At 35.0% G+C, this 24,629-nt stretch overlaps 2 protein-coding genes across 2 annotated transcripts; one reads left to right on the forward strand and one right to left on the reverse strand.

Moving 5' to 3' along the window:
• Positions 1 to 3,731: 3,731 nt before the first annotated feature.
• Positions 3,732 to 7,134, reverse strand: LOC133205714 (uncharacterized). Its single transcript, XM_061341579.1, has 3 exons — positions 7,034 to 7,134; positions 6,080 to 6,685; positions 3,732 to 4,162 (listed from the first exon to the last, which is right to left on the reverse strand). The coding sequence occupies exons 1-3, from the start codon at positions 7,044 to 7,046 to the stop codon at positions 3,855 to 3,857; spliced, it is 927 nt and encodes a 308-aa protein (XP_061197563.1). The 5' UTR covers positions 7,047 to 7,134; the 3' UTR covers positions 3,732 to 3,854.
• Positions 7,135 to 7,624: 490 nt separating this feature from the next.
• Positions 7,625 to 19,729, forward strand: LOC133204615 (prostamide/prostaglandin F synthase-like). Its single transcript, XM_061340368.1, is given in 6 exon segments — positions 7,625 to 7,804; positions 15,766 to 15,970; positions 17,509 to 17,560; positions 17,742 to 17,805; positions 18,503 to 18,578; positions 19,016 to 19,729. Coding segments are annotated over 6 exon segments (696 nt in total). The 3' UTR covers positions 19,135 to 19,729.
• The last annotated feature ends 4,900 nt before the right edge of the window (positions 19,730 to 24,629 follow it).

Below are 24,629 nucleotides of genomic sequence, written 5' to 3' on the forward strand. Positions count from 1 at the left end.
GAACGTCAGGTAAAAATTTCAGGAGTGGGTAACGTGGCTAAGATTTTTTCTTTCTTACTATCAAATAAATGAGTCAACCATTGTTCATATATGTTTACAATAGAGAGATAGATGAATATGATAGATTAGAGAGAGAGGAGAATTTTCACATTATGGAAAAATCATAATTGCTCCCTTTTTCCTAAGAAAAATGCAATACTACTTTAAGTCCCTGATCAATCCCTACATCTTCTGAACTTATTACAGACTGGATAAGATAAAAAAAAAAAACCCATAGGTAATCAAAGATTACGAAGCTCACCTCGACGAATGTTATCAGTAAAAGGAATGCAAATCTCACATCATATTTTCTTTATAGTTAGTGTGCATCCTGAAAACAATATGCAAGTTCTGTGTTAGTAGGTCTTATACTTCGTTGGGAATTGACTTGTTCCAAAAACTTTAACCTGTTCACTAATCAAGAAAATGTCTTTCATTTCCTACATCCGAAGTAAGTCTGGAATGCACCATCTATGCAAGTTAAATCATAACAGGCCATATAATTATAGAGCTGCTCCAAACACATTGTCATGGTTACTCATTTGGAAAATGTAGGTCAGATCCAGCATCCAAAGCAAGTCTGGTAGTGTCCATCCCTTTATGCATCATCCATGCAAGTTTGGTCCAGGTAGGGCTTATAGTTACTTGGGAATGGACCTTCTCCAAAAACTTTAACCTGGTCACTCATCTGCAAAATGTAGGTCAGATCCAGCATCGGAAGCAAGTCTTGTAGTGTTCATCCCTAGATGCATCATTCATGCAAATTTGGTCCAGGTAGGGCTTATATTTACTTGGGAATGGACTTGCTCCTAAAACTTTAACCGGGACGCCGACGCTAACACCGATGCCAACGCCAGGGGTATAGCATAAGCTCATCTCGACTTCGTCGAGGTGAGCTAAGAAAAGAAATGAAATTGTGCTTTTAAACAATCATAGTCTTCCAGTATTTCTAAAAGACCCCTTTCCCTTTTATAACATTTACGAGAACCTATGGGAACAAGAACAATCTAAGAAAGCCCAGAAATCTTGAATTTCGTATTTCAAAACTCGAATGAGCCTACTGGGCTTTCGTAACAATCCCTAAAAATCTTTAAAACGTCTACTTCTCGGATTTTGAAGTGAGGTCATCACCGAAAAGTTATCCAACTAGGTTTAAATAATTACAATGTATTTATCATACCTTAAATTTGCAAGAATATTGACCAAGCCATGCACATTTTTTTTTAAAGTGCCTTAATATGGTTGATATTAACGCACTTTGAAAAGATTTTTTTTTCAAAGTGCGTTAACTTGGTCCCAAATTTAACACACTTTGAAAAAAAATTTCCAAAGTGCGTAATTTTTCCAAGTGTGTTGTAACACAGGTGGCTTGCTTATAGTGGCATTTACTGATAGTTAACAACCATGGTTTTCAAAAGAAATAAAGATAACATTCAGTGGATGTAAATATAATGAAATAATGCAATACTTTAGAGCATTCATGAAAAAACTCGTGTTAAACTAGAAAAATTCACAAGACTTTAGTATTGTATCAAAAATATAATAATCAAGATTAAATGTTGAGCATTTTAAGACTCTCTGAATAGGAATGATTAATCATGTAAATAAAATGCCATACTAGATAAATTACTTAATTAAAACCATTTCATTACAATTTTATTACCAAATTCTATATTGCACACTAGATTGATTTTGCAAGCTGCCATGAGATACATGTATATACACTAGCATGTATATAATATACTTTGCAGTTTCACTTTTCTGCAATTCAACACACTTTATCTGTGAAAAAAATCCTGCTTTTCCGCGACAAGTTTTACTGCTTCTCCATGATTATAATTTTTAGCTTTTCCATGACTTTCTTTTCGTACCTCTTCCATTAGCCAGGTAAAACCTGTTGCCCCTGCCTACCACGGGGAGGTTGTATTTGTGGTTTTGCAGATTTTTATGCCCCCGGATCGAAAGATCCCGGGGGTATATTGTTTTTGTCCTGTCTGTCCGTTTGTCTGTTTATCTGTTTGTCTGTTTATCTGTTTGTCTGTTTATCTGTTTGTCTGTCTGTCTGTTGTCAACTTTAACCTTGCCCATAACTTTTGATTGGTTGGAGCTATGACTTTCATATTTTACAAATTATTCCCTGTGACAAGATCTTTTTTGGGTACCATCATATTTGACCTTTTGACCTTGACCTTGGAGTTTGACCCACTTTTGCAAATTTTTTGAGACTTTAACCTTGGCCATAACTTCTGAACAGTTGGTGCTTGGGGTTTCAAACTTCACACCTTTCTTTGGATACCAACAACTTTGACCTTGACCTTGGAGTTTGACCTACTTTTTAAAAACTTTAACCTTGGCTATAACTTTTGAACGGTTAGAGCTAGGGCTTTCATACTTTACATATGTAATCCTTGTGACAAGACCTTCCTTTGGATACCAACCACTTTGACCTTTTGACCTTGACCTAGGAGTTTGACCTACTTTCGAAAAACTTTAACCTTGGCCATAACTTTTGAATGGTTAGAGCTAGGGCTTTCATACTTCACATATGTAATCCTTGTGACAAGACCTTCCTTTGGAAACCAACTACTTTGACCTTTTGACCTTGACCTAGGAGTTTGACCTACTTTTGAAAAACTTTAACCTTGGCCATAACTTTTGAATGGTTGATGCTAGGGCTTTCATACTTCACATATGTAATCCTTGTGACATCACCTTCCTTTGAATACCAACCACTTTGACCCTTTGACCTTGACATAGGAGTTTGACCTACTTTTGAAAAACTTTAACCTTGGCCATAATTTTTGAATGGTTGGTGCTAGGGTTTTCATACTTCACATATGTAATCCATGTGACAAGACCTTCCTTTGGATACCAACCACTTTGACCCTTTGACCTTGACCTAGGAGTTTGACCTACTTTCGAAAAACTTTAACCTTGGCCATAACTTTTGAATGGTTGGTGCTAGGGCTTTCATACTTTACATATGTAATCCTTGTGACAAGACCTTCCTTTGGATACCAACAACTTTGACCTTGACCTTGATGTTTTATTTACTTTTAAAAAACTTTAACCTTCGCCATGACAATTGAACAGTTGCACCTAGGGCTTTCAAATTTAACATTTTTTATCTTTTGGCCTGGATTTTGACTTGCATTTGAGAAACTTTAACCTTCGCCATAAGCTGCCATACGGGGGCATCAGTGTTTCACAAACACATCTTGTTTTATGCTGCTTTGGTCTGACACATCCTCATTCCTTAAAACATACTTCTCTGTACGTAAATCCATCATAGATTATACATTTGTTCCCCCGATTCAATTTCCATATTGTTTAAAACATCTAAAACCTATCACTGACCAGTGTGAAATGAGAGATTCATTCACTTTTTATCACTATATGTAAGTAAGCAATCACAACCTAATAGAACGCTTTGAGTAAAGGCAGGTAAATATCAGCAACCGTTTGATGTTAATTGTGGAAAGAAAGTATCAAAAAAGGAGATAATACATGACATATAGTAAAAACCAATCACGGACAAGCAGTATAGAGAAGTCGTGGAAAAGCAACAAGGTTCTGAAAATAAAATCGCGGAAAATCAGGTCAGCCATATACTTAGTATCAGGATATTTTCAATTCAGGTAGAAAATGTTTTAAAAGTATCATTGAGGAAGTTATACATGTACTCAGGTTTCCAAGGCACAGTTCACTAAGAAATTAAAATCTGAATACAGAATGCCTTCAATATAATACAGCCACATTGTCCAAACACTGACTCAGTAATTAGGATTAAAGTATGGTTACTACCTTACAACATATCATCTACAATTTGTCTTCACAGCAACAGCCTTCCCAATCAAAAACCCAGTATCACTATTCCCCTGCTTAGCAGGAGGACGGACAAGTTTGGCATATGAAAAATTATCTGTTTCCATCCAGCAGTGAGTGACTTCTTTCACTTTCTCGCGAGCCTTGCGATGTTGCTGTAGCTGTGTTGTGATATCAGAGAGACGTACTCGTGGAATTTGGAGGACAGCAGCCGAGAAACCCGTACATATTGACCACATACCAGTAGATATCAGCTGCTCTGTGGACCTTCCCTGCCATACATTCCAGGCAAAATTACCTAAAATGAATATAACCTGTCCAAAATATTTTGCCTTTTCAGTTTAAACCACATGTATACATAGAATAATTAATATGTGCGAGAACAAAAATTGATCCAACAGATTGCAATTTTTGTTCTTGCACCAGTATTATTATTATTATTTTTTAATTTCCCCTCAGATATTTTCTTATAATATTTTAGTTTTAATCACTTTCAAAATTGCATATTGATTTAAACACTGAGAACATATAAAATTTAATTATATATACAAATATTTTCACTAATATTCATATCTCTTGATAGTCAATGTTATACGATTATCAAAATCTGCTTTCAAAAAGCTTAAGAAAATACAAGAGGCCCATGGGCCACACTGCTCATTTGAGCCACCTTGACCCTGCTGTGCATTCTTCAGAAATTGCCCCCTACCCTAGCTAGAGCCCCTGGGGCCATGATATGAACAAACTTATATGTACCCTACCTGGGGATGCTTGCATATTAAAATGAATAATCATGACCATGCTCTTCTCAATATGAATCTTTTTTTCAGACTTTTTCTTTGATTGTGGTCAAACTCAAAAACTTCAAAATTCAAAAACCTTTAATCGACATGATATGTTTGCATATTTAAGAGAAAGAGAATAATTATGTACACATTTGTGATCCAGACAACGATCACTGACATTAAGGAAAGAATAGAGGACATGCTTATTAAAACTACAGGCATGTGCGGATCTAGAGTGGGTTCGGGATGGGGTTCGGACCCCCTGAAATTTGTGGAGTTATTACGTGTACATTGTAAAGTAAATATTTATTAAGAAAAATGACCTCCCCCCCAAAAAAAATCACGGACCCCTTTGATGGGAAAAGTACACATTAACCCACCTGCCCCTAAAAATATCCTGAATCCGCGCTATCCACCGTCAGGCACTTGAAGCGAGGACAACGTAGGCTACATCTATGCATCATCCCCCTCCCTACCAAATGATATATAAATTACAAGAGTGCATTTTCTGGAAAATGTGTGATTTCTCCATCATAGCAATTTTAATGTTATTCTGTGCAATCGGTCAGTGTTGTTTTCTGTGCAATCAGTTAGTGTTGTTTTCCAGTTTTACAATTTCGCCAAATACGGGGGATGGGGGTGGGTGGGGGATGCAGAGTTGTACGATATCATGGGTACTTTAGGTGCCTGTGCATCGAAAATTATGTTGTGTTCGCACATATAAATATCGAATACTGGCTATTCATGTTGATCAGAGTGGTCTTTTATAAAGTTAATTCACTCATATCTCACCACAACGTTTTATATATATACCAAGTGTATATATTTTATGTTTTCCGTACATGAACCCTATGCTTTTCTTTTGTACTGGAAACTTCATATGAGAATACCGGTATACATAAAGAGATCAACTCATTCTTGATAATCAAGGTTAAATATGAACAACACATATAATTTATATCGTTTTTGGTATAATTTGTATATTTCAAGGGCTTTAAACTGGTATCATATTTTCCATTATCCGTTCTGTTCCGCTTTCCGTTCCGTTTTCCGTTCCGCGTTTTAGCAACACCCTTATTGTTCATGAGAGGAAGATTTTGTAAGATTTTTCTCTATTTGTTCCTATGTTATATTTTGACTCCTATTATGGCCCCCTATATCCCCCTCCCTGTGGGATAATTTGAACAAACTTAAATCTACACAACTGGAAAATATGTCATTTGAATAAACTTGAATCCTTTTCACCCAAGGATGCTTTGTGAAAAGAGCATTTGAGAATTAAGAATTGTGTTGAAAATGAGAAAAGTTGACAGATCAACAGATGGATGCCAAACAAAATGTAATCGATATCAGAAAACCTCACTTGAGCTTTCAGCTATATATTTTACTTTATGTATATATACTTTATATAAACTAAGTAACATTATTACCTAAGCATGCTGCACCAATGGAGAAAGACAATGTGTTGAAGAACCGCTTGTCTTTTTCAGCTTTTGCTTCAACAGCTTTCACCACAGGTGACATAAGAACTTCACAGCCTTGTAACATATCCTGTACCTGTCTGGACTGCATCACCAAAGCCATCATATCCTCATCCCATAACGCCACAGGCTGGTGACCATTTTCCGACCCCCTTCTTTGGTTATCACAGATTTCTGAAGCTTCCTTTTGTAAAAGACTAACAATTCCACATATATTATTCAAACGTAGCACTAAATTGTTCAGATTTGTTCTAATTCTGCATGGCACTGTCACAGAGGTTTCCAGGGCAACCTCACACACTTTGCAGGACAACCTTATATAGACCGTTTCTGATGTTATTGTCAGGAGTTGACGGAGGAACAACATCCAGTTTGAAACATTGTGTGCTCTTGTTGCACCATAGTATTGGTCCATACACTGCAAAAAGCTGTGTGTGGCAGCCAGAAACTCATCATTGCTGTGGAGATTGTTGTCCTTGACATTCTGCAGATATGTGAGGAGATGACAAACGACCTTGACATCTTCAGCTACAGGATCAACCAAAAAATGGAGACCTGTATGTGAAACAATCATTTGATATTATACAATTTTTGTGCAGCATGCATTTTGAATTTTGTCAGTCCCAATAACCAAACCATTTGCCTAAGGCTGTTAGGAAGAAACATTATGTGACTGTTTGACTGACATGTGCAGAACAATTATACATGAGTGAATATAGTAAGCTGTTTAGAGAATAAAAGTTTTGCTACTATGGAACAAAGATACCCCCCCCCCCCCCCCCCCGATTTTGTGTCTGATAACACGCAATGCCCTATGTTTGCACAACACTGTGTTACTTTGAATTGTGAAACCAGAGACAAAATTAATAATCTTAAACTATATATGACTCCATATAAACTGACCATTTATAGACATTACTGCTATAATGCGCCTGACAGATGCATGGTGATGTCGTCGTCCTATTGATATTCAAGTCACCTCTGCATTTCCTCCAAAAACGTCAACAACGGGAGGTGTTCGTTGTGGACTTGACCAATATTTCAAACTTATACTTAAATGATCAAAAAGACGTAATTTATGTTATAAATGGGAACAAAAATACTGTGTGAAAGATGCCTATCACATTTTTAAATTTTAAAACATTGGGAATATGAATAAACAAACGTTAAAAAACAAGACAAAATATCTTAATTATGGACTTCTCCCTCTAATGTCACTCAATTTCTCACCTAGTAAATTCAGATTATAGTAGAATATGAAAAAACCCCAAAAAGAATTTTTTTCTTCTTCGGGTAATCAGATTTAAATTAAAATTTTATGAATTACCATGTAATTTCTTTTATCCATAACGGCTGTCTTGGGCAACAAGAGTTTACCCCTAAGATAATGTTAGAGATGAAGGCATTTCAGCAACGAATTCAGTTGTCACCGACGCGAAGACCCGCCCCTTTATTTTGTTATGAAAAAAGTTTCACGTGTTTCCTAATGTGACGATGAAAACGGCGCTATACGAGTGGTTCGTTATTTCCATTTACGTGTTTTATAAGTTGACAGAACAAACTTTGAAGTTTTCTGAGCACATTCTCCATATAGCTTATGGAAATAAACAGATAGAAGAAATGGAATTGGCGAAAATTGCCAAAAATCTCGTCAAATGTGTAACTTCCGGAGAGGTAAGTCTAAATTGTTATCTGCAGTGTAAATGTTGTATACTGTGCTACGCCTCAAGTTACACGAAATTTGCGACAGAACTATTTTAAGACATTTTTTTACAATTAGTAAAGGACTTCGACATTTTAATTTTTTTTGGCAGTGATTGTTTTTAACACTCGTGCAGATTACATATTGCATGTAATCAGCATGTATATATTCTACAGGTCCAGTACAATCAGTATATTTAGCTACGTAGCTAAAATAACCTACCGTAGCTTTATTTACCTACCTCAGGTAGCTTTATTTTGCTATTTCAAGGCAACTTTTCACAATTTTGCTTTTTATTTTAAAAAGACAAAAAATCGCAAATACATGACTACTTATATTCGTACCATAGGACTGGCGGTAAATTCAGATTTTGCTTTGATGTTGCTGTGGTGTATTTACCAGAAGAATCACAGTTTTTTAAGTCACGCCCACCTTTTGGCATCAAGCCATGGACTGTGTCAAGACCTTGACTGATGAATTTCAAGACCTTGGCAATGGCTGATGAATGAATTAATAAGTCAACATTTTTAATTTAAAAAAATACTAACATTAGCTTGTCGGTGTTCGCTTAATAAATGGTTCTGTATGTTTTCTCCGCGTATCCTTAATCAGTAAATGATACGTCCTATCTCGAATTCTCGTTTTTTCTTTCCCATCTCCAAATACATTTAGCAATTTCACTTCAGAAGTCCCCCCAGTTTTTTTTTACTTCCAATACCATTTCAAACTTTCATTAAAACGTCACAAATCATTTCATTTTTTCTGTACGCCGATTGCCATAAAGATAAAGTTCAATGGCGATGTTTCCCATACCCATCCCCCTTTTTCAAAAAAAAAAAAGATGTAGAAGGATAAATTTTCTTTCAGAGTTAACAGCTTGAATATAAAAGCCTACAATCGCTACCCCTATACCTGTACCTGCAAAAAATCATGTTTTCTGCGTCTTCAACATTTCAAAGGTACAATATCTTCACACGTACGAATTCCGAATTTTTTATCAACAACTTGCAGTAGCAGTGCCGCAGTCAAGTATGATCCTTGCAGATGGAGACAGCTATTTATACAGACTCCGGACCATGGTTTGACACCTCGTAGTAGGCGGTGCTAATTAACAACTCGCTTTTCTCTCATTGGTCCTCTGGTACAAGTAACTTACACAATAGATATTAATTGGTTAGCTGTAAATACACTCACAGTTTTTATTCACTCGGGGCTCCGCCCCTCGTGAATGAAAAACTGTGAGTGTATTTACAGCTAACCAATTAATATCTATAGTGTAACTATAACTTATACTAGGGATTATTTAAAAAGCAATCCAAAGCAGAAATAGTTTTAACATTGCTGCGTTTGAACACTTTTAAGGAAAAGATGTATTTCCATTGTTTGAGTAACTGCTTGTACACCACCTTGTGTGCGATGGGGCGTGGATAAGTTCTCATTGTGCTCATGTTAACCAGAACTGGTTTTCTTTGTTATTTCATTCAAGAAGTAACTGTTTGGTCACAAATTAACTGTTGTATATAGCCCCAAAACTTTTGGAACTTTGATTGAGATTGCGCAGAAAAAGACACATCTCTAAGAGTGGTTTTTAGGTCACCTGAGTCACTCAGGTGACCTATTGCTATCCGTTCTCGTCCGTCGGCGTATGTCGTGCGTTAACATTTGAACATTTTTAGCTTCTTCTCTGAAACCACTTAACCAATTTCAACCAAATTTGGCATATAGCATCTATGGGTAAAGGGGAACAAAAATTGTGAATTTCATGGTCCCTGCCCCCCTGGGGCCTGAGGGGTGGGGCTAAAACCACCAAAAATAATGCAATCTTTAAAAATCTTCTTCTTTACTCCTGGACATCAAGCAGTCAAACTGTTGGCATCATTGTAATAAGCATTGAGCCCTCTACCAAAATTGTGAAATTCATGGCCCCAGGGTCAGGGGTTCTGGCCCCAGGGTGGGGCTATATAGATCATATAGTGAAAGTGCATTATTTCTTTGAAAATCTTCTTCTCTGCTCCTGGGTATTAAATAAGGTAATTAAGTACATAGTTATGAAGAGCAAGAGTGCCTCTTCCAAAATTGTGAATTTCATGGCCCCAGGGTCAGGGGTTCTGGTGTTAGGGCGGGGCTCTATAGATTATATAGTGAAAATGCATTAATTCTTTGAAAATCTTCTTCTCTGCTCCTGGGTATTAAATAAAGTAACTAAGTAAATAGTTATGATGAGGAAGAGTGCCTCTTCCAAAATTGTGAAATTCATGGCCCCAGGGTGGGGCTATATAGATCATATAGTGAAGTGCATTATTTCTTTGAAAATCGTCTTCTCTGCTCCTGGGTATTAAATTAAGTAACTAAGTACATAGTTAAGATGAGCAAGAGAGCCTCTTCCAAAATTGTGAAATTCGTGGCCCCAGGGTCAGGGGTTCTGGTGTTAGGGCGGGGCTCTATAGATTATATAGTGAAAATGCATTAATTCTTTGAAAATCTTCTTCTCTGCTCCTGGGTATTAAATAAAGTAACTAAGTACGTTATGATGAGCAAGAGTGCCTCTTTCAGAATTGTGAAATTCATGGCCCCAGGGTCAGGGGTTCTGGTGTTAGGGCGGGGCTCTATCAACTATCTAAAGAAAATGCATTAATTCTTTAAAAATCTTCTCTGCTCCTGGGTATTAAATTAAGTAACTAAGTACATAGTTATGATGAGCAAGAGAGCCTCTTCCAAAATTGTGAAATTCATGGCCCCAGGGTCAGGGGTTCTGGTGTTAGGGCGGGGCTCTATCGATTATATAGTGAAAATGCATTAATTCTTTGAAAATCTTCTTCTCTGCTCCTGGGCATTAAGGTGATAAACTAAGTACATAGTTATGATGAGGAGGTGGGCCCCTTCCAGAATTGTGAAAGCCATGGCCCCTGGGTCAGGGGTTCTGGTGTTAGGGCAGGGCTCTATTGATTATATAGTGAAAATGCATTAATTCTTTGAAAATCTTCTTCTCTGCTCCTGGGTATTATTTAAACAAACTAAGTGCATGGTTATGATGCATAAGGATGCCTTTTCAAAATTGTGAAATTCATGGCCCCAGGGTCAGGGGTTCTGGTGTTAGGGTGGGGCTCTATTGATTATATAGTGAAAATGCATTGATTCTATGAAAATCTTCTTCTCTGCTACTGGAGGTTATTTAAACAAACTAAGTGCATGGTTATGATGCATAAGGATGCCTTTTTAAAAATTGTGAATTTCATGGCCCCAGGGTCAGGGGTTCCGGTGTTAGGGTGGGGCTCTATTGATTATATAGTGAAAATGCATTGATTCTATGAAAATCTTCTTCTTTGCTACTGGAGATTATTTAAACAAACTAAGTGCATGATTATGATAGGCAAGGATGCCTCTTCCAAAATTTTTAAATACATGGCCTCAGTTTTTGGGGTTCTTGAGGAGGGGGGGGGGAGGGGGGCTCTATTGATTATATAGTGAAAATGCATTAATTCTATTAATTAATCATTAACTAATCCTGTATGCTCCCTAGTGTTGAGCTGATAAATAAATTGCTTAGCTATGATGAAGATGGGAGCTTCGAACAGAATTTTTAAATCTTGTGGTCCTAGGGTCAGGGGTTCTGGCATAACGAGGAAAGGGGGGGGGGGGGGCTTTTGATAATATAGTGGAAAAGTGTTAATTCTTTGAAGTCCATAGTTATGATGATGAGGGTAACTCTTCCAAATTTGTAAATTTCTTGACCTTTGGTCTTGGGTTCTGGTGTTAGGGTAAGGCTTTGTTGAATCTGTAGTGAAAATGCATTGTACCTGTGAAATTCTTCTCTGCTTCTGGGCATATCGAAAGCAAACTGAGTAAAAGTTTAAATGATATAAGTAAGCGTATTTCTACCAGATTTTTGAACATCTGGACAATTCGTCTAAGCATTCTGGTCCTGGGCAGGGCTCTATTAATTTGTATTCTACTGAGAGAAGTTATGCCCCTTTTCCATTCATCTTTGATAATTAATCACTGTAAATAATGTTTTTGAAAGGTTAATAGAATAAGATAATTATGCAAGAATGTTTATTGTATAATTCAAAAAGTACTTTCTTAGTTTTAATAATCAGGTAGACCTGTAAGTAATAGATAAATAAAAACGAGACAAAAATAACTTATCTTATTAAAAGTTCTTCAAAGACCATAAGAGAGGTCAATGCTAGAGGTCTTAATATGGGTTTAAAAATAGTACAGAAGCACTAATAGTTTGTTAATAGTCTGCATGGTGATAATATTAAGTGGGGAACAGATTAGAACTTAAGTTATGAGTTGATACTAAATACTAGACTAATTATTTTGTTGATCCTGATCTTCCTAACTTCTCTTGCTTTAGGGCAACAAAGCTTCATCTGTCAGTGTATTTAACTTCTAAATTGTTGTATTATACTCAGGTGACCGTTAAGGACCTTGGGCCTCTTGTTCATGAATTGTTTTCAGATGAGTTCAAAGTTAAAAATTATCACTGCTATGGCACGCCAAATTCACAAAAAATTAGATAAACATAGTTTAACAGTTGATAAACTAGGTTTATCGATTGTAAACTATAGTTTACAAACTGTAAACTATAGTTTACGAATCGTTAACTGTAGTTTACCTTTGCAAAACTATATTTAACGGTTGTATAGTGTAGTTTACAAATGCTAATCTATGTTTATCTGCCTGAAAATAAACGTTAACAATAGATTTTGCTGTTAAATATAGATTCTCATATGTAAACTATAATTTGCATTCGTTAACCATAGTTAAGAGTTGTTAATCAAAGTTTTACAAATCGTGAAACTATATTTATCAGATAAAATATGGTTTACATTCGTTAACCATAGATTTTGGTCATAAACTATATAGTTAACTGTCATTTATACTCACAAACTATATTTAACAGACATAAACTATACTTATCGATCGTAAACTATAGTTTTGAGAGCTAAACTATGATTCACATTTGCCAATCATAGTTTATCGTCATAAACTATAATTCACACTCGTAAACTATAGTTAAGAGTTGTTAAATATAGTTTATGAATCTAAACACCTGTTAACTGTGAACGATAGTTTTCAATTCGCCAATTGCGAGAAGCAATAATGGGGTATAGGTTTTATCAGTGCGGAGAATATTAAGGACACGTGTTCGGCATTATCTAAAGCAAAGACCGAGTTATATATAATCAATATTACTTTCTCTATTTAAACAGGATTAATTGTATTTGTTTTAAAATGTCGTGTATATATACACTTCCTATGGGAAATTTTTAAAAATATGATAAAATTTTAATTTCTTAAAAGACAGCTAGAATATTACGAGATTTTTGCTCAAGCAGAGGAGGGTGAAGCGCGTTTTATAATGTGCCAAGCATTTTCCCGCCACATCTCATCACCAAAACAAAGAAACTGAAAAAGAGGAAATGCAGTGGTGGATATAGATGGGGTTGTTGGGGTTTCAACGTCCTCCTTTGAATTTAAGAGAGAGAGAATGAGAGAGAAGTCCCAAATATTTGTTGTGTTTGTTCCGTAAAAGGCCACTTTTATTTATGTATGAAGAAAATTCGGTTGTTGAAAAATAAATTCCGCGCCTGCAATGTTACATGCTCTGTGTTATGTCTTTATTTACAGATTAATATAAGATATACATGTATTTTATTAATGATAGATCAGGCATTCCGGTCTCTATTTTTCTCTTTCAAATTAAAAAAAATAAAATTTTAATCAATAATTTTCCTGTCATATTTCTTTTTATTTCCAACTAGATTTGCTTTAAAATAATAGAACATTTACTTTTAATGCCAACAAGAAACATACATGCATATATATTTAACAGCAATTGTCGTTACATAGCAAAATCTAATAATGCTGTAACTAGGATTAGCCGATCTATAATTTACAAAAAAAACTTTTGTTAACTATAGTTTTGATCGTAAACTATGGTTTAGAGTCGTGAAATCTAGTTTCACAGAAAAATTGTGCATCTCCGATACAAAATAAGAGATTCTGTTCCTAAACTGTGTTTCTCAAGTGTAAAACTATGTTTATCGCATTTTTGTGAATTTGGCGCTTTGTATGTCTGTAAAGTATACTTTACAAAGCCTAGCTAAACTATAATTTACATTTGTTAAGTATAGTTTAGAGTTGTAAATCATAGTTTACAAATCATGAAACTATATTTATCAGATAAACTATATTTTGCAGTAGCAAATGATTGTTTTCCTTGTTAATTATAGTTTACGCTTGTGAAACATAGATTATCGTGTAAACTATAGTTTACAGATGTGAAATATAGATTATCATCGTTAACTATAGTTTATGGTCCGTAAACTATAGTTTACAGTCGATAAACCTAGTTTATCAACTGTGAAACTATGATTAGCTCATTTTTGTGAATTTGGCGTGCCATACACTGCATCAAAGTGCACTTTCTGGGAAAAATGCTAATTTAAGAAATAAGTTTGATTTAGTAGCTAAATAAAGGTACTTCAGGTAGGTAAATAAAGCATGTAGGTAATTCAAGCTTATGGAACGCCAAATTAACATAAATTCAAATATCTGAACCTATCTTCAATTAATTATACCTATCTTCAAATCAATTGTACCTATCTTCAAATCAATTGTACCTATCTCCAAATGAATTAAAGATAGGTTAATTCAATTATACCTATCTTTAAAATTCATTTGAAGATAGGTACAATTGATTTGAAGATAGGTACAATTGATTTGAAGATAGGTGCAAATGCCTTGAATTAAAGATAAGTAAAATTGATTTAAAGATAGGTGCAGTTGAATTGAACCTATCTTTAATTATTAAGATACTGACAATAACAACTACTCCCCATAAAAATGCAATGTGCAGTTCCCTCCATGTTAAAGTCGCTGTTGGAGCTTTCGTTATTTTCAATAACACAAAATGAATGAACCTAGGTATAATTGAATTGTACCTATCTTCAAATCGTTTGTGGATATGTTACAATTGTACCTATCTTGGAATCAATTGTACCTATCTTTAAATCAATCGTACCTATCTTCAAATGAATAGAAGATAGGTATAATTCAGTTGAACCTATCTTTAATTGAATTGAAGATAGGTGTAATTTATTTGAACCTAGGTTTAATTATTTAGAGATAGGTATGATTATTTACACCTATCTTTAATTCAAATGTACTTATCTTCAATTCATTTGGAGATAGGTACAATTATTTGCAATCTGATTAAGATCAGATCTTTGTTACGCTCCGAAATTCTGATGGTCGCTGTACAGCGACCATCAGAATTTCCAAGCGTAACAAAGATCTGATTTTAATCAGATTGAATTATTTGAAGATAGGTTCAAATATTTGAATATATGTTAATTTGGCGTTCCATACAAGCTACATAGCTAAATCTAGTGATTGTACACCAGACCTGTTCTACCTACCAAAAATTGAAAGCGCATCACCAATAAGTTATTCATAAGAAGTTATATGATGTCATTTTACATTGCAGATACTGGCCAATAGGAAGCAATCTATCACTTAAGGGAGGGGGGGAGGGCAATCAAGCTAAAATTCCTTGACAAGCAAAAAATGAACCAAGGTCATCAGACACTATTGAGGGGTTCAAGAATAAAGCAGCTATGTTACCTATAGTAACTTTATTGGCAAAATTATTCCCCCCCCCCCTTGCCCCTTCGTTCCAGTGGCCATAACTTGTTCATAATTAGTTATTTAAATGAAGGGACAGTACTTGTTAAACAGGCTTAGAAGTTTACTGTTTGGTAGAGTTGGTATAGGATTCTTCTGAATTACCTGTCACCTTAAAGGCTACTAATAATTTTGATAAAATGCAATACAAATACAATACATATGAATACTGTACCGTTACTAGTTAATGATAATTTCCTAAAATTTCTAACATCTTTTTAAAACAATTTCTCCGCAGAGTATTGCAGTGGAAACCTTTTGGCAGAAGCAGCCATGTGTGATAACTTTTCTGAGGCGGTTTGGATGACCTTTCTGTCGACTGAGTGCTAAGCAGCTCAGTCTCATCAAACCTCAGCTCGACACACACAATGTCCGCCTGATCGGGGTCGGCTTGGAGGAATTGGGTGTCGAGCAGTTTATCCAGGGAGGGTTCTTCAAAGGAGGTTTGTATCTTCATGTTTCAGAATTATGTGTGTAGACATAAGAATGCAAAGGGAATTTGTTTTTATGCCCCCATATCGAAGATTTGAGGGTATATAGTTTTTGCGCTGTCCATCTGTGTGTCTGTTTATCTGTTTGTCCGCAAAAACTTTAACATGCCCATATTTTTTTATTGGTTGGAGCTATGGCTTTCATATTTCACATGAATATTCCTTGTGCCAAGACCTTTCTTTGGATACCATCATATTTGACCTTTTGACCTTGACCTTGGAGTTTGACCCAGTTTTACAAATTTACCCAACTTTAACCTTGGCCATAACTTTTGAACAGTTGGTGCTAGGGCTTTCATACTTCACATGTGTAATCCTTGTGACAAGACCTTCCTTTGGATACCAACAACTTTGAGCTTTTGACATTGACATTGGAGTTTTACCTACTTTTGATAAACTTTAAACTTGGCCTTATCTTTTGAATGGTTGGTGCTAGCTAGGGCTTTCATATTTCACATGACTGTGTATTTCTTGTGAGAAGGCCTTTCCTTGGGCACCATTAATTTTTGACTATTAGACCTTGACCTTGATGTTTGGCTTACCTTTGAAAATTTTTTTTTAACCTTTTTCATATCTTTTTAATGTTTGCTGCTAGAGCTTTCATATTTTACAGGTATATTCCTCGGGACAAAAACTTACTTTGGGTACCAACATATTTGATTTGCATTTGAGAAAGTTTAACTTTCGCAATAAATTGCCATATGGGGGCATCAGTGTTTCACAAACACATCTTGTTTTTTCCTGTTTTTCAAATAAAATTGATTGAGAGTATCATTATTGTTTTGCATGTATAAACATCTGGTGAAGGAAAATGTTTTAAAGTACATACTTGATTTAGATTTTTTTCTTTTTTAATATCACAAACTTGAAAATACAACTCCATATTAACTAATTAACCCTTCAATATGCCTGTTTTTAGTATAGTTTAGTTATATTTATCACTTTGCATGTTTTCAAGTATATTTAGATAAAAATCTGTAGTTTCCATTTACATATGAGAGGACAATATAAAGGCAGCAAACAGTTATTGAAATTATGTCATTCCCAGATCTCAAATCAATGTACATTGTATAATGGGGATTGTATGAAGTAGCTTTTCCATTAGAATAATTCATTATTGGTGCCCTATTGTTTGTGGAAACCTTGATCTTTGCAAAAGGATTATGAGATATTATGTACCTTATTGTCATCAGCAATCAGAAACAGAAGCAAGTAGAAATTATGGTTATAACAAGAAATCTGAGCTTGATCTTTATCAGCATTTTGTCAATAAAATAATGCATTTTTTACATCAGAGCACAACCATGTTATTTTCTAAGTTAATTCGGTTTCCAACCTGCAAGTGTGGGTTTAATCAAATTAATGTTTCTTAAAAGCATCATTTGATTATTAGATTGTTTTGCTTTATTTTATTAGCTGTATAGTATTATGTTGTTCAATATCTAACATGTTAACCTAGTATATAATGTGAATTGTGTTTCCCTTTTTAGAGCTCTACATTGACACAAAGAAACAATGTTATAAAAAGTTAGGATTTAAAAGGTAAAGAATTACAGCAATCACATCGTCTTTATTGCATACAATTAGATTTTTTTGATGATTAGTTCATGAGTGAAGTTGGAACTAAAATGTGAAGATTTTTCTTATTTAAGTTGTATTACTTGTGATACTTTGAGCCATACATTTTCTCCTTTCCTGTTACAAAGTTATTTTTTAAACATAGGTTGAATCTACTGAGTGTTTTTCCCTCAATGCTCACCAAATCATCTAGAGATGCTTTAAGTAAAGTAAGTTTTTTTTAAGAACCCTCTGTACACTGCACACTAAAAGAGTTCTGATTCTGATATTTTTCTGCAGTTAGAGTGATCTGCCCTGAGATCTCAATTCCAATAAAATGAAATTTACAGTATATTACTCAATTTGTAATCAATTTATATTCTTAACATTTTAAAAAGGCCAAGATAAATTAATTGAACACTTTATTTGCAAGTATTTTCTCCACGGACGTAAACAGTAGTGATTTCTGTTCAATGATACTTTGTCGTCTCTGAACATTTTACCTGGAGGAAAACGCCACGTACCGTATATTGAAAATTAGATAGATAAGCTCAATATTTACACCTTTATTTAATATAATTTTCTCAATGTCCAAAAACTTTTTGCAATGGTGTATAGAGGGTCCTTAATTTGTTGATGCTGGAACTCAATGCATTAAATTAGCTAAAAGATTTAAGTTAAATTAAATAATGATTTATTTAAAAAGTTAAAAAAGTACTTTTATAATAGCAGACCTATATACTAACATAGTATATAGGTCCCTGATAATAGAAATTTATTAAAAAGTGATTTAATAAGCAATGTGTATTATTAATTTTTGTAGATCTTAACATTATGTAAATTTTTTGTCACAAAATATTGAAATCACATCGAATTCAAAATATTGAAATCACATCAAATTTTTATCAACTAATTTGTATAATTTAGGCAAATCAAGAAAATATAAGTGGTGATTTCAGAGGAGATGGTTTCCAAAATGGAGGAACCCTTGTGGTAGCTCCTGGTGAGTATATTGTGTTAGACTCTCTTGGTTCAATAACTGCATGTGTTCGTTTTACTTTTAAAAGAGAAAAAGGATCATAGCTCATACTAGGTCTGAGAATTTTGCCTTTGAAGAATTCCCATTTTGCTTTTGTACTTGACATCAAATTGTCTACATCGTACTTATGGCACACCTATTTCACCAAAAAAAAAAAATGAACTTACATTGTAAAATAGTTTCACAGTTGATAAACAATCATTTGTGATTGCAAAACATAGTTTAATCTAATAAATACAGTTAAGTGAATCATAAAATATGGTTAATCTGAAACAAGGAATCAAGGTACATGTCTCTTCATGATTTATTTCTTATGAACCCTGAGCTGCTGAGGGAATTCATGTCCTATGGATATGTTTCTAGTTCTTAGGAAAAATCTTATGCATTGTTATTTATTTCAGGAGGAAAAGTTTTATTGTCCTTCAAACAAGAAAATCCTAGTGACCATGTTGAAACCAGTGAGATACTCCGAGTGCTTGGAATCAAGAGTCAGAGTCCTAGCTTATGTTTTCTCCATTAGTCCATGACTGACCTAAAAAGGGCATTAATTAACTAGAATTTAATCAATTTATCACTCACGCATCACTCCAAAATTTTGTATGTACATGCATGTGTCTGATTTGGAAAAATGCAATAACAAATGTGATTTGTGTTGTATGATGCTTTTCCTATAATTGTAAGCTAAAACCTTCTTTTTTTGAAATGCTCAATTCTTTTGATTATTTTGATGTTAAATATTATACAATATACAGTGTAGTCACTTCATTTATAATTAACATACTTTATTTTTTTAAAAAAAGGAAAACCTCTACTGCTGATTCAAAACATAACACAAATAATCATTTCTCAGGTAATTTTTTTTTTGCTGCATTTAATTAACCTTGCGTTAATCCATCCATTTGTATAAGTTTTTTTTTTAATTTTATTTTATTCTTGCATTTACATTGACCTGTTATTTTTGTATACGTTTGCTGTCCAAGGGTGAAATATTTGCACACTAATGATACTGAGCACAGAAAATATGATAATGTGTTCAGTGGAGATAAATGTGTAATGTTTTGCATCTTTGTGCCAAATAGTCAGTGGTATACAGCTAATAAATTGCTCAAGATCTCTTTCATTTTTTAAATTTTAATTGGAGTACAGGTAAAGAAAATTTTCAGGTCCAAGGTTGGAGGAAGTTAGTCATGTGCTGAAGGCACTAAGTGGTTGGGCTGTGGACATCAGCCTGTGGAGCTCGGTTGGTACAGTGTCTGACTAGCAATGCAGGGGTCCCAGGCACAATTCCTAGCTTCGGGGCCATAAAACTTAGACGAGCTCACTTTTGATCTCAGTCTCACTTTTACTAAAGGAATGTATAAGGGAAAAGTGAGACTGAGATCAAAATTGAGATCATCCAAGTTTTATGGCCCCGGAGCCTGGTCTTACAATACATTTTCTTTTCTGTTACATAAATTGGTGTTGTTTACCACCCCTGGACTTGCAGATGAAAGTCCTGCCAGGGGCATATTAAGAACTTGGGTGGTGCCTTTGAGGGTGAAGGCAAAGGAGGGAGGAGTGTTAAGATTTGGGACGTGTATCGACCTGGATAAGTCAGTTGGTAGAGTACCTGTCTAGTGATACAGAGGTCCGTTGTTCAATTCCAGATCCAGCCATGAGCTTTAAGCTTACCTGAGCTGAAAGCTCAAGTGAGCTTTCCTGATCATCCGGTGTCCGTCTGTCCGTCCATCTGTAAACTTTTCACATTTTCAACTTCTCAAGAACCAATGGGCCAATTTTAATCAAACTTGGTACAAACCTTCCTTGGGTAAAGGGAAGTTTAAATTGTTAAAATGAAGGGCCAAGCCCCCTTCAAAGGGGAGATAATCAAGAAAAGACAAATATTTGGTGCGGTCATTAAAAAATCTCCTCTTCAAGAACCACTGGGCGAGAAAGGCTGAAACTTATGTGGAAGCATCCTGGGGTAGTGTAGATTCTAAATTGTTCAAATCATGACCCTGGGGATATGGCGGGGCCACAATAGGGAATCCAAGTTTTACATTGAAATATATAGGAAAAAACTTTAAAAATCTTCTTCTCAAGAACTACTGGGCCAGAAAAGCTGAAACTTGTGTGGAAGCATCCTGGAGTAGTGTAAATTCTAAATTCTTCAAATCATGACCTCTGGGGGTAAGGCAGGGCCACAATAGGGAATCTAAGTTTTGCATTGAAATATATAGGAAAAATCTTCTCAAGAACCACTGGGCCAGAAAAGCTGAAACTTGTGTGGAAGCATTCTGGGATAGTGTAGATTCTAAATTGTTCAAATCATGATCCCAGGGTAGGGTGGGGCCACAATAGGGAATCCAAGTTTTACATTGAAATATATAGGAAAAATCTTTAAAAATCTTCTTCTCAAGAACCGCTGGGCCAGAAAAGCTGTAGGGTGGGGCCACAATAGGTATTACTCCTTCCCTGTTACAGTGGAGTCTCGATCATTATTATGATGTTCATTTTGTCATAATAAAATAGCGTAAAATCGATGGCATCGTAATAAAAGTTTTTAAAAAAATCCATTGAAACATACATTTTGATAGCCAATGTTATCCGTAGATAAGGTGTTTTTCTATACTTTAATCTTCCCTTCCATCTTAATTTCTTAGTTAACAATGACACTCTAATTTATTGAAATCTTATCTTAAAGACACATGCTAATACATGCATTTGCAAATACATGCATAGTATTGCAAATGTAACATGTACCAAATGTGCTTCATTAAATTAGTCGAACGCATTTCCTTTCTTCAAACTAAAGTGTTACGTTTAGAATTGTGAAACAGTTAATTGTCTAGGATTAAAAGAGTTCTCAGAAGAAAAATTCTTTGACAAAGCACTTTTTTTGTTAGGATTAACTAAAGCTATATCAATTGGAAATTTATGAGAGAAAAAATGCATATGATTAGTGCAGTTTAAAACTTATATTAAGACAAAGAAATTCCCTATTTTCTTTCTATTGTAAAGAGTTAAATACAAGGTCATTGTTGAAATCTTTGAAAAGTAACTGTTTTGTCAGCTGAGCTCTAGTCATCACATGACCAGTAACCGTTCACTGCTATCAATCCAAAGCCTGACAGCTCTTATTGACTACTTGGACTTATGTAGATAAATGATTTTCAATGGTTATTGTCATTGCATTATTTGCATCAATTTTAGATAATAACGAAATCAAGGGGGCCCCTTTCAGTTTTTTATGCCCCTGCATCGAAGATTCAGGGTATATAGTTTTTGCCCTGTCCATCTTCTGTCTGTTTGTCTGCAAAAACTTTGAAATTGCCCTTAACTTTTGACTGGTTGGAGGTATGGCTTTTGTATTTCACATGTGGATTTCTTGTGACGAGACCTTTTTTTGGATACCATCATATTTGACCTTTTGATCTAAGAGTTTGACCCTGTTTTGCTAAATTTTACCCAACTTTAACCTTGGCCATAACTTTTGAACAATTGGTGCTAGGGCTTTCATACTTTAAATGTGTTATCCTTGTGACAAGTCCTTCCTCTGGTTACCAACAACTTTGACCCTTTGAAATTGACCTAGGAGTTGACTTTTGAAAAACTTTAAACTTGGCCATAACTTTTGAACAGTTGATGCTAGGGCTATCACACTTCACATATGTAATTCTTGTGACAAGACCTTTCTTTGAATACCAACAACTTCAACCCTTTGACCTTGACCTAGGAGTTTGACCTACTTTGGAAAACTAACTTTGGCAATAACTTTTGAACAGTTGGTGCTAGGGCTTTCATATCTCACATATTTAATCCTTGTGAGAAGGCTTTTCATTGGGCACCATTAATTTTGACCTTGATCATGATGTTTGACTTACTTTAAAAAACTTTAATCTTTTCCATATTTATTCAATGGTTGCTGTTAGGGCTTTCATATTTCGTAGGTCGCAGTACCATACTTCGGGGACCAACATATTTGATTTGCATTTGAGAAAGTTTAACCTTCGCTATAAGTTGCCATACGGGGGGATCAGTTTTTCACAAAAACTTCTTGTTTTTTTAATTGATATTCAAAATTTACGTTTCAATGTATCAGATTGAGTGAAATTAAAGAAAATGAGAGAAGGATATAAACAAAAATTTGCAATTTCTTGTTAACATAACCCATGCATGGATAATTTTTGTTTAATCCAGATACTTGACATTTAAAACAAAGCCAATTAAAAATCTTGAAAATCTTTTTAGATTAGACATTTTCATTCTAGTAGAACAAATTATTTTCAATGTGCACAAACATTTCTTTGATTCAAGAAAATGAATCGGAGTGCAACTTTGGTATAATTTTTGACTTGTTTGAAAATCTTATTTACTTTTAAAGGAAAAAAAAAAACAAGATGTAGTTGTGAAACACTGATGCCCCAGTATGGCAGCTTATGATGAAGGTTAAAGTTTTTCAAATGCAAGTCAAACTCCAAGGTCAAGAGATCAAACATAGGTAATCAGAGATTACAGAGCTCACCTCAACGAATGTTGTCTTTATGTAAGGCAAAGTCCCACACTAAACTAATAATCTAGGAGTGTGCATCCCTAGATACAACATTTATGCAATTTTGGTCTGATAGGGCTTGCAGTTCCTTGGGAGTAGACTTACCTGAAAACTTAAAACTAGTCACTCATCCAGAAAATGTAAGTCAAATCCAGCATCCGAAGCAAGTTTTTAGATTGTTCGTCCCTTGATGCATCATCCATGCAAGTTTGGTTCAGAAAGGCCTTATAGTTACTTGGAAATGAGATCTGCTCCAAAAACTTTAATCTGGTCACTCATCCGGAAAATATAGGTCAGATCCACCATCCGAAGCAAGTCCAGTAGTGTGCATCCTTAAATGTATCATCCATGCAAGTTTAGTCAATATAGGGCTTATAGTTACTTGGAAATGAGATCTGCTCCAAAAACTTTAACCTGCTCCAAAAACTTTAACCTGCTCCAAAACATTAACCTGGTCATTCTTTAGCTGAAATTGCAGCATCTGAAACTTTGACTGGTACAATGAAACACACTAGAAGCATCCTCCATGCATCTCTGACTAATATAGGCCATAGAAGTACTTGAAAAGAAAACTGCTTCAAAAACCTTAACTGGGACGCTGACACCGATGGTATTACATAAGCTCCCCCAACTTCGTTGAGGTGAGCTAAAAATGTTGTTACCCTAAAAAAGGACTTGTTCAGTGAATTTACCTGTAAAATATGAAAGCCCAGGCACCAACCATTCACAAGTTATGGCCAAAGTTAATTTTTTTCTTTTAAAGTGGGTCTAACTCAAAGGTCAAAGTCAAAACTTCATAATTAATGGTACCCAGGGGAAGGTCTTGTCACAAGAAATATACAAGTGAAATATATAAGACCTAGCACCAACTGTTCAAAAGTTATTGCCAAGTTAAAGTTTTTCAAAAATAGGTCAAACTCCAAGGTCAAGGTCAAAATTGTTGGTATTCAAAGGAAGGATATGTCACAAGGAATACACATGTGAAATATGAAAGCCCTAGGCCTAGAAATAAATGTTCAAGAGTTATGGCCAAGGTTAAAGTTTTTTGAAAGTGGGTTAAGCTCCAAGGTCAAAAATATTTATATCCAAGGAAAGGTCTCATCACAATGAAGTACGAAGGCCCTAGCATGAATATTATTGTTAAAAGTTATGGCCAAGGTTAAAGTTTGGTAAATTTTTGCAAAACAAGGTCTAAAGGGTAAGGTCAAGAGGTCAAATATGTTGGTACCCCAAGAAAGGTCTTGTCACAAGGAATGCACATGTGAAATAAGAAAGCTGTAACTCCAACCAATTGAAAGTTATGGGCAAGGTTATAGTTTTTGCAGACAGACAGCTAGACAGACAGATAGGCAGACGGACAGACAGGACAAAAACTATATACTCCCCGAATCTTCGTTTACAGGGGGCATAAAAAATCTGACCAGTTGTTGTGGTTTAAGCAGAATCATGAAAACCTTTGATTCAGTTGAGATACAGATAAAAAC

Source organism: Saccostrea echinata, unplaced genomic scaffold, assembly GCF_033153115.1.
Source record: "Saccostrea echinata isolate AGI-Se365-2 ecotype Australia unplaced genomic scaffold, CSIRO_AGI_Sech_v1 ptg000054l, whole genome shotgun sequence".
In the NCBI taxonomy this organism is placed as follows: domain Eukaryota; kingdom Metazoa; phylum Mollusca; class Bivalvia; order Ostreida; family Ostreidae; genus Saccostrea; species Saccostrea echinata.

What these genes read in the sequence shown, in the direction of transcription:
- LOC133205714 (XM_061341579.1), bottom strand. An exon ending in CATTGGTGCAGCATGCTTAG is followed by an intron (nt 4,163 to 6,079) that starts GTAATAATGTTA and finishes TATTCATTTTAG; the next exon opens with GTAATTTTGCCTGGAATGTA.